The sequence below is a fragment of the Charadrius vociferus genome, unplaced genomic scaffold (genome assembly GCF_000708025.1).
Source record: "Charadrius vociferus isolate BGI_N301 unplaced genomic scaffold, ASM70802v2 scaffold828, whole genome shotgun sequence".
Classification (NCBI taxonomy): Eukaryota; Metazoa; Chordata; class Aves; order Charadriiformes; family Charadriidae; genus Charadrius; species Charadrius vociferus.
Window position 1 is genome coordinate 226,261 of NW_009649708.1, and position 10,097 is coordinate 236,357.

Below are 10,097 nucleotides of genomic sequence, written 5' to 3' on the forward strand. Positions count from 1 at the left end.
GGTTCGATCCCGCGGGCACCCCTGGCCCATTTTGCTAGGAAATTTTCCCCGGCCGCTTTCTTTTTTTCCTGCTTTTCAACAGCTCGGCAGGGGGAGCCCGTGGGGCTGATTTGCACCACGGGGAACACCGTGGCCTCTTTCCCCACCTCCCAGACGAGGAGGGGTTGTCAGGGACCAGGCACCACTTCAGCCCATTTCAAGGGTTGGGGCTGACAGAGCACCCCAAGGTCCTGCTCAGGTCCCAGCCCAGCCAGAGGCCACCCACAAAGTCCCTGTCCTTGCCCAGAGGGGCTATTCCAGCTCCCTGCTGGCCCTGCATCACAGTGACGAGCTTTGCCTAGTGTGGGCCAGGGGTAATAGCCACTCCTATGCCCTGCCACCCATCACAGCAACTTGGGCAGAGGTCATGCACAGAAGCAGTGCCACTCCTATGCTCTGGAACATCAGGTTCTCCACACAAGGGTCCCGTTTCTTCCCCACCCACTGAGGCAGTGGGGATTATTTCCCCCAAATAGTCTTACTTGCTAGTTTTATTCAGGGCTTGAAAGGGGCTGCTGCCCCCTACCCTGAAAGGCTCCCGCATCCTTAGCTAGGACTCACCCTAGGAGACTCACATGGACCTGGATTGGGAGAAGGAGCCCTGGCACCCCTGCTGCTCTTAGCCCAGCCCAGACACCTTTCTGCCCACACAAAGAGACATTCTTGCAAATTTAATGCAGTTTTATTAAAGCTACAACATTTACACATCACAGGCTATACATCAAACACTGGAGGGGAGAGAGTCTCAGCACAGCCCTACAGCACAAGGCTGCAGGTGGACACAAGCTGCCCAGCCCAGAGCAGAAAGTGGACGGCTCGGGGGGCAAGGAGAGCACAACAGCAAGCTCCGGGAAGGCAGCATCCAGCAGGCCAGAGTTCCAGGAGCTCGAGAAGATACTGGACGCCTCAGTACTTGGGCCGTTTCACCTCAACCCTGGAAGAGACAGAGGGGCAGGACAGAGGTGAGGACACACAGCAGACAGGTGTGTGTCCCCCTCCCATCCAGAGCTCAGCACTGAGGTCCACAGTCTCACCCCACAGAACAGTGGGGTGGCCCAACAGCTCCTCAGAGCACCCAGCTGGATGGGCCAGAAATGTCTGGTGAAAGAGGAGTCACAACACAGCCCCGGGCTCTGCTCAGCACCCGCCCATGGCCCAGGGGAGAAGAGGTGCCCTGCAGGCTCTGCTGAGCTGAGCGGGGCAGAAGCACCCTGAGAGGGGCCAAGTGTTCTCCACTCTCCTTCCAGCCCCACCACCGAGAGCCGGCAGGGAGGTCTCTGCCCGCTGCAGCCCCTGGGAGAGGTGACAGGAGACAGCTAGGCTCCAACACTGCCCTGTAGCTGAGCCCAGAGCAGAGATAACTTTACTGACCCATCAGCCTCCAACTTCTTCCTCTTCTCGATGATCTGCAGAAAAAGCACAAAGTCCTGTTACCCTCAGGGTAGCTGACTGCCCACAACCGCAGCAGAATGGGTGTAAGATACACCTGGGGAGAACTGGAGCCAGGCCAGAGCAAGCAGAGGTGAGCTAAAGTTGTCTACAAGCTGCTTGAAGCCTAGAGAAGCTTGGCCTGTTCCCACTTTGCTCCATTTTGGCCAAAGACCCACCTGTTCTCACCTTCCCCTACCAACCCCATACTGTTGGGGTGCTCACGGCCAGCTCACCCTGCCAGGACAACCCACAGCTCTGCTGGTTAGAAAACAGGGAGCTGGAAGCATGCCTTGTCCCATCCAAGCCCCTTTGCATGACTCAGAGCTGCTGGTTTTGGACAGGTTCATCTGCTGCAGAGCCTGGATTAAAAAGCCCCCCAGTCAGGACTGCTCCCAGGGACACAGCTCCAAATGCCTCTGCAGTCCTGAAGCCCCACATATTTGGCTGACTCTTGTGCAAGGAGCAAATTCAGCTTCTAGAAAGAGCCAGCCCTTCTGCACACACACACACCAGCAGTGCCTGGCTGCCAGGACATGGGCTGGACCAGAGAGCCATGCCTAGGACAGGGACAGCAGGAGGAGGTGGAAGCTCTCCTGTGTTACACTGGCAGCTCGTGGCTTAAACAGATGATACCCCAGCACCGGGCACTCACCGCACTGATCTTCTTCCACTGCCGGTCCAGCTCTGCCTTGTCATTCGTCTCCTTGAAGCGACGAGTTTTGCGTCCCTCAGACATCTTGATCCCGTACTGGAAAGCCGCCCTGGGGAAGGAGTGAGACAGAGCTCAACACTTGCTGGGGACACATCTGCCCCAGCCACAAGCCATACTGCACAGCCGGCTTGAGCCCCTGGAAGCAGCAGCTGGGGAGGAGTCCTCAAGAGCAACACCAAGAGCAAAGACAAGCCATCAGACCCAGAACCCACAGCTCCTCCTCAGATCCTCACCAGGGGAATCCCCTTCTCAATTTAAGCTGCCCCAGGACCCAGGTTTGGCCAGCACTGTCATCCCCACCCAGAATCCTCGCTCAGCCGTTCACAAGGGCTGCACTCACTTGGGCAGAGCCTCTTTGTTGTTCATGTATTCGCTGTACTCCTCCTGGGTGTCAAAGTCCCAGCGGCCCAGAGGTCCTTTCTTGTTACCCTGCAGCAAAAGAACGACTCACAGCAGTTCCTCAGTTGGCGCTGGCACAGCCCCATGCACCCAGGCAAGATCTCAGTCTCCCAACAGTCCCTGTTCAATGGGTTTGTGCACCCAGTCTGGCCTTAGCTCTGAGATCCCCTCCCTGAGAAGCCCCAAACAGGAGATTCTGTGGAAGCGGAAGTCAAGATGGACTAGCACACCTCCCCATCACCTCGAGAGTTGCATGTTTGCTCCCTGGGATGATAGATCCCACCCAGATCCAGGCACACAGCGCTTCAGCAAACCCCAAAACACTTTCAGCACCCAGCTCCAGGGCATTCAAGCTTTCAGCACAACGCTGCTTCTCTCCAGAGGGACCCTCTCAGTCTGCACTGATGCCTAATTCACTGATCCTAAAAGCTGGTGATGGCGTACCTGATCCATTTTGCTGTAATCCACCTCTTCATCACTATCCACAGCCATATCATCCATTCTGTAATAGAAAAGCAAGGCAAGAGCTCACCACAGCTCCCTGGGACATGGATCAGGACCATGGAGCTGGGCTGCAATGCTCACGAGGCAGCGAGCCAGTGGGAGCCATCTCTTGTGGCCTCAGACTGAATACACTTGGTTCCTGGACCAGGGAGAAGTTCCTTCAACTGCAGGCCCTGCAGGTGAGCTGTACCACAAAGGCATCCAAGATTGCTAACGCTCCCAAGATGACTGCACGCTGAAAGCTGTTCCTCTTCTGCCCAGGAACTGCTTTGTGGCCAGAGCTCAACGAGCACAGGAATTACCAGGGAACCCGGCAGACTCCCAGCCACCTTGGCTCTCCCTGGCAGTGAGGGGCAGCAGACTCCAGGCAGCCATTTATAGCAGAGACCAGGTAAGAAAAGGCCAGGTCTGCCAGAACCAAGGACTTGGGGAGTGTTTTAGCAGTAGGTTGCAACCCCAGACAAAGCCAAGCCCACTCCACCCAACAAGCAGCAGGACTGATGTTCAAGCTCTTGCTGCCGGAGAACAGCAGCCCCTTGGCACACCCTGCTCCCAACCCGCAGCTTCTTGCTGCTTCCTTACGTAGCAGGGTAGCACTCGGCATAGCTGTTTGACATGCCGAAGAAGTCCCCCAACTGCTTCTTGTCTTCTGGCTTCTTCAATGTGACAACAGTCAAGGAAAGCAACACTATGCAGCCTTACAGTTAAGGGCTGAGCACAGCCAGCCAAAGAGCTATCTCCTGTCCTAACACAAACAAATCAGAGGCTGCAGAGCTTATGTTTGGCATATGAGCAGCAAAGTTTGGGCAGAATTTCTCCACTACAGGAGGAAGAGCATTCCCAAGTGAGGAAGGACAGTCACACAGCCATACTCAGGCAAGGCCTGCCTGAAATGGAAACGTGGCCCCGCAGTCGGCCAGGCTAGCCCAGACAGTAAAGGATATGATTCTGCTCCTTCCCAGCCAGCGGCTCCAGCAAATTTCTCGTTGATGGATTTGATGAGCTCCTTGGCTGAGCCAGGTCCTGGGACAGAGAGAGAGCAGTGGGCTGAGTTTTGGGGGAGGAACTGCTCACTGCAATACATGTGGGGCTGGGCAGAGCCCCCGTCTGCACAACCAGTTCATTGGGATGGCGTAACAGGCAGAAGGACCAGGTGCATATGAGGTAGAAGAGGAGAAGCCAAGAGAATGCTGAGGAGCAGCAACCCAGTTCAAGCACAGACAGGGGCAGGCTGATCTTAGGAGACCCTGAACCCTCCTCCGCTTACAGCCAACATAAGGTTGGTGGAGCTGGTCTGCTGCCAGGGAAGGATCTGCACAGACAATCAACCTGGGCTGGCATGCACTGGCCTGTAGGCACAAGACTCTTCACCCCAAAACCCTCATGGCAAGCAATTCCCCCTGTCACAGCAGTCTCTGGGAGAGCAGGGAGCTCATGCAGGCTAGCGAGCAAGCAGGTCTGCAGTCTGCAACCCCGTACAGCCTCACTCAAACATCCAGCCGCATTCAAACGTTCACACCACTTGACTCACCTTTGTCGATGTCTGTGGGCTGCAAAGAAGAGAGATACCATGTCACCCAGGATGATTGAAAGCAGGCAAGTGACAGTGCTGCATGACTTGCAGCTCCACTTCAAGACTGCCTTACTTGCTGAAGGAGGGGAAAAAGCACCCAGCCCCTGGCTGGAGAGACACAGCTCAGCAAGAGCTGGACACTGGCACATGTGGGAGCATGACCAGAGACACCTGAAGTCATCAGGGTGACCACACCAACCCCACAGCTGCACTCCCCAAAGGCAGAGATCAGGAGGGACAGTCCAGTCTTCATGAGCAGAGGCTCACCTCATCATCAGCCTTGGGCTTCTCAAAGTAGCTGTGCCTCTTCTTTTCCTCCTCACGCTCCCGGTCACGCTCCCTGTCCCGCTCACGCTCCCGGTCCCTGTCACGTTCTCGGTCCCTGTCACGCTCCCGGTCCCTGTCACGCTCCCTCTCACGGTACCTCTCCCGCTCCTTCTCCCGTGGCATCTTCGCAGTGGAGGGCACATAATCCCCGATGTCTTCAAAGATGCTAGAGTGGAAAAGAGCCTGCGGTTATGGGTGGTGCAAGAGAAGAGGCCGCAACCACCCCGCTTTGAACTGGACCCTAATAAAGGAGCATGCAGCACCAACACTGAGAGCTAAGGAACCAGAACTGGCTTCTACATCTATCAGAGCTATCACTGCATTTCTGCTCTCTTCTGCTGCCTGGACCTGCTTCCGGTAGACCAGGACAACTGAGAGCCCTTGCCTGTCTCAAGCTTGAAATAAAAACAAACGGAGCTTGCCTCCAGCCTTGTCCTGCAAACCACAGCTTACTCCAGAAGCACTAAACCCAGCCCTCTCCAAACCCAGTGGGACAAAAAAGACATTCCTTAAGGCAGAGAGCTGTGACCCCACAGTCTGTGAGCAGGGAGGCACTTACTTCATATCAGCTTCAGGGGGCTTCTTCTCATCCAGCTTCCCTGCAAGGACACAAGAGCATAAGAGGCACATCATCCACTCTGCCACCTGCACTGCTTCCCTGTCCCTAGTCTGGCTTCCAAGTCCTTAAAGTGGTGACCTGGAAGGTGTCCTCCTGACTTCTTCTACAGTTACCACAGCATATCTAGCCCCCTCAGGAAGCCACTATATCCCTCCCCAACAGTGGACATCTCCCCAAGGAACCGGGCCTTAAGCAGGAAGAGTAGAGCAGCATGAGCCACCCTCACAGCTGTAATTTTTCAGCAGCCAGACCCCTGCGGTCCCGCCACAGACAGCCTGCCTTCAGGATGCAGGGCTTGAGGAGCTAAAGGAAATCATGGTCCTCCAAGTCCACTGCCTCATGGCGCAAGGGAACGTGGCAAACCAAAACATTTCCTTCTCTTGGGATACGCTTCCAGTACTAAGTCCTTCTACTTGATTCCCTTCAGCTCCTACCTTTGTCTTTCTTCTTGAGCTTCTTGTTGCGGGTCCCTTGCCTGAGATAAGAGAGGATCTGCGTCAGTTTGCTGATGACAATGTCATTGGTGGTCAGCGTGGTCTGTGCCTGAAAAGAGAAATCCCCAAGGAAGCGGATGACTCTGTTGTCAGAGAACCCCCCATGGTAAGATCTGCTCTGGCCAACTCAGACCAATGTGGTCAAGCAAGCTGGACGCTTGCTGGATACCTCCATGGTGGGGCAGTCAGCCTTGCTCCGGATCAGTGTGGTTGGGATATCGGTGTCAGCATACTCATCATCCAGATCTACCACGTAGGCCATCCTCCCTGGCAGGAACAGCTCATTCCGCTCGTAAGCCTTGTTTTTGAACAGAATGCGGTAGATGTTGCGACCTGGAGGGGAAGGAAACGCATGGGAGAGCTGCTCTTACAAGAGCAATGGACAAGCCCATAGCGAAGCATATTTGGTTTATCAGAAACATCAGAATCGATTCCTAAGAGACATGCTTCCTCCAACCCTCAAATACACCTCAGACTCTCCCCCCTCCAATGACTAAAGGTTTTCATTCCTCCATTCGCCCTCCAGGATTTCTCCCACATTCACAGCACAACGCAACGTGGGGAGAACAGCCACATCCAGTCTTACCCAGCCGGGTTTTAAATTCAATTTTGTTCTCAGGATCTTCATCTTTCCTGAACAGAAACAGAAAAGAAACAGAAGCATTATGCTAAGCGTATGCCTCCTCTGCATCCTCTTCTCCTGGATGCAGCTGCACTCAGGAGTGCAAAATCCTCAACCACTCACTTAGTTTCTTTCTGGGGCTTCTCCATCATTTCCTCCTCTTCCTTCTCCTTGCTGGCAATCTCAGCCCGTACCTGGCCAAAGTATATCCATGCATTACAGACCAATCCTTGCCACAGCTGCCTATCAGAACCAGCGAGTCCATTTCCACCAGCTCCCCAACCCTTCATAAATCTCTCCCAGAAAGAGGAATCCACACTGACAAGACTGAAGCACTCGTAGGTGGCAACTACGACCCTCTGCCCACCCTCTCTGCCTGTGGGAGCAGAAGAGCAGCATAGTGATATCTCTGCTCACCTTCTGCAACAGCGCAAAGTCCAGACCCTTCACCAAGTGAGTGTGCTCCATGTCACCACCCAAGAACTTGGACTCCTGGATCAACTGTCTCCTCTTCTCCGCAGCAGATTTATCCCTGTGTAACAAAAATGGAGCCAGTTACAAGACCGCCCCTCTGGAGCAGACCAGCAAGACACGGCCATGCCACAGGCTCACGTACGCCTCTGCCGTTGGCCCCACAGCTCTGTAGTTGGCAGTTGTGCTGATCAGCTCTGTTTCCTCGTAGTCCTTGTTCACACCATCTCTCCTCTCCTTGGCTCGATCCCTGTACTTCTCAGCCAACTCCCTCTCGCGCTCTATCTCCTGCTGGCGCAGCTTTGCGTAGTAGCTGGGGTTGGAAAAACAGCTCAGTGTTAGAGCGACATGTTCACACATTTCAGGTACCAGTCAGGTAAGAGTCCCCAAGGCCCCATGCATGCCCGTTCTGCTCCCAACCCCTTCCCCCAAAAACATACTAAAACACCACGGGACACAATATGCCTGGAGGACACCAGACAAGATGAAACTGTTGTACCAAGGCTATCCGAAGAGGAGCTCAGTCTTCCCTTCCAACAGGAAAAGGTTGAGTGCAGTCCTGATACCACGACGTGCCCCAAAGACTGTCACTAGCACAGATGTGCCACCACTCCCCAGCTCTGCCAGAGCCTCCCCTGTTTCATCCAGAGGTGAAGCTTCACCCTCATCCTGCTGCCGCCCCCCAACATCTGTTCCCACAAGGAGTGACAGTCACTCAGTCTGAGCTCTTCTCGCTCCGCCAAAGCCCCAGAATAATCCAGGCCACTCAGGGTCCTCTTTGGTAGCCCAAGAGCTCAGAAGCTGCTTCCACGGGAGGGACATGATGTATGAAGATGAGTCCTGACGCATTGCTTTCCCAATTTACCTTTTCTTCTTCCTTCTGCGAGCAGCTGGATCTTCATCTTCATTGTACTCCCGGGGCATCCTAGAAAAGGGTAAGAAATCACATGTAGAGTCTGCAGAGCCACACAAACAGAGGCACCTGGGCAGAACAGCCCCTCAGACACAGCCGGGCACCAAGATGCATCAAGATGGGAACAGCACAGTCTTGTTTCTCCCTGAGTCCACTCTGTCAGCAGCGAGAGGAAGGGAAAGCACTGATTTTCACACACCAAAACCTAAACCTGCCTCTTGCACGAAGCATCTTAACAGCTGTACGAGACTTGCTCTGTTATTTCAAACAGTCCTGACCCAGCTGTTTCTCCAGTCACACACACATATAGCATGCACGGACCCCAGCGCAAAGCATGGCCGAGGTCTGCTCTTCACACCCTATCTGCATGCTCATTAGCAAAAGCCCCTTTAAATACTCCACTGCAGAGCACAGGGGGAAAGAGCCAGGCATGAACGGGGCCCCAGAGGGGAGGCAGCCACGCTTTGTCCCACCGCCCTCTGAACCAGAGTCCTACTCACTCATGGTGACGAGATTTGGAGGGTGGCGCAGATGTGGGCGCAGCCCGTGGGGTCATGAGAAGCTTTCTGAAGTCTTCATTGGTCAGCTTGGACCTGCAAGGAAGAAGGGAAACAGAAACCGTCACCTCCCAATGAACTTTGGCAGCCTGATGGCTTCTGAGGAGACAGAGGGTTGGCCAACATGTCCTGTGTGATGGAGTTGGAGACGGGGTCCCCACAGAGGGAGCCTGAAGGCTGCACTGCACCAATCATGGAATCACAGGATGAATCACAGAATGGTTTAGATTGGAAGGGACCTTAAAGATCATCTAGTTCCAAGCCCTCTGCCATGGGCAGGGACACCTCCCACTAGACCAGGCTGCTCAAAGCCCTATCCGACCTGGCCTTGAACACCCCCAGGGATGGGGCAGCCACAGCTTCTCTGGGTAACCTGGGCCAGGGCCACCACCCTCACCATAGAAAATGTCTTCCTTATATCTAGTCTAGATCTCCCCTCTCCCAGTGTGAAGCCATCACACCTCATCCTATCACTACATGCCCTTGTAAAATGTTCCTCCCCAGCTCTCGTGTAGCCCCTGTTAGGCACTGGAAGGGGCTCTGAGGTCTCCCCAGGGCCTTCTCTTCTCCAGGCTGAACAACCCCAACTCTCCCAGTCTGTCCTCACAGCAGAGGGGCTCCAGCCCTCCCAGCATCTCCGGGGCCTCCTTTGGCCCTGCTCCAACAGCTCCGTGTCCTTCTGCTGTTGGGACCCCCTGAGCTGGAGGCAGCACTGCAGGGGGGTCTCCCCAGAGCACAGCAGAGGGGCACAATCCCCTCCCTCGCCCTGCTGGCCACACTGCTGGGGATGCAGCCCAGGATGCTGGTGGCTTTCTGGGCTGCCAGCGCACATTGCCAGGTCGTGTTGAGCTTCTCATCAGCCAAACTCACCACTCCCACCCTCTAGGTGGGGGAATCAGCTTTGGGTCCCATAGTCCTGGCCCAGTCCCACTCCAGTGCCCCAGTCCCATACTTACTGGTGGAAGGAGTGCGAGTCGTCCACATCGTGGCCATCAGGGGCCAGAGGGTTGGAGAACGGTTCATCTGGGGAAGAGGAGGATAGAGACAGCTCAGAGTCTGTCTGCACGGCTCCAGCCCCGCTCCAGCCTCTGTGAGCCACCAGCCCTGTCCCCGCTCCACAACAGGGAAAGGGGCAGCGCTCACCCACCACCCCACTCTTCTGCCGCTGACACCCGGCGATGGCCTCAGCAGGGTGCGGGGGACGGAGGAGTCCCAGTGTCACTGCCCGCTATGAGACCTTGCCACCTCCACAACCTGAGTGCCCCTGTGCCACCCCGGGGGTGTCCCCACACCTCGGGTCTCCCACCACCTCCAGGGACCACCCGTGTGTCCCCTCACCCCCAGAAAGGCCCGACAGTCCCATCCCCAGAGCGCACCCGCGGGTAGTGTCCCCGCTCTGGTTTATGTCCCCCCACCCCCTGGTTGTCCCCCCCTCC

General features: G+C 55.5%; 3 protein-coding genes across 3 annotated transcripts in view; 1 reads left to right on the top strand and 2 right to left on the bottom strand.

The window, feature by feature from the left end:
- The window catches only part of WDR55 (WD repeat domain 55), a 7,410-nt gene extending 6,827 nt beyond the window's left edge, over nt 1-583 (bottom strand). The window contains exon 1 of the mRNA XM_009890685.1: nt 522-583. Within this exon, the coding sequence (XP_009888987.1) occupies nt 522-583 (62 nt within the window). The remainder of the gene's footprint in view (nt 1-521) is intronic.
- Nucleotides 584-945: 362 nt separating this feature from the next.
- IK (IK cytokine, down-regulator of HLA II) lies at nt 946-10,024 on the bottom strand. The gene is made up of 20 exons (XM_009890686.1): nt 10,000-10,024; nt 9,618-9,684; nt 8,605-8,697; nt 8,057-8,116; nt 7,337-7,504; nt 7,138-7,252; nt 6,844-6,914; nt 6,685-6,731; nt 6,268-6,431; nt 6,039-6,147; nt 5,545-5,584; nt 4,926-5,151; nt 4,617-4,635; nt 4,030-4,108; nt 3,668-3,748; nt 3,026-3,083; nt 2,523-2,611; nt 2,123-2,231; nt 1,411-1,445; nt 946-973 (listed from the first exon to the last, which is right to left on the bottom strand). Exons 1-20 carry the CDS (start codon nt 10,022-10,024, stop codon nt 946-948), a joined length of 1,683 nt encoding a protein of 560 aa, XP_009888988.1.
- Nucleotides 10,025-10,064: 40 nt separating this feature from the next.
- The window catches only part of NDUFA2 (NADH dehydrogenase (ubiquinone) 1 alpha subcomplex, 2, 8kDa), a 2,311-nt gene continuing 2,278 nt past the window's right edge, over nt 10,065-10,097 (top strand). Inside the window, exon 1 of the mRNA XM_009890687.1 lies at nt 10,065-10,082. Within this exon, the coding sequence (XP_009888989.1) occupies nt 10,065-10,082 (18 nt within the window). The remainder of the gene's footprint in view (nt 10,083-10,097) is intronic.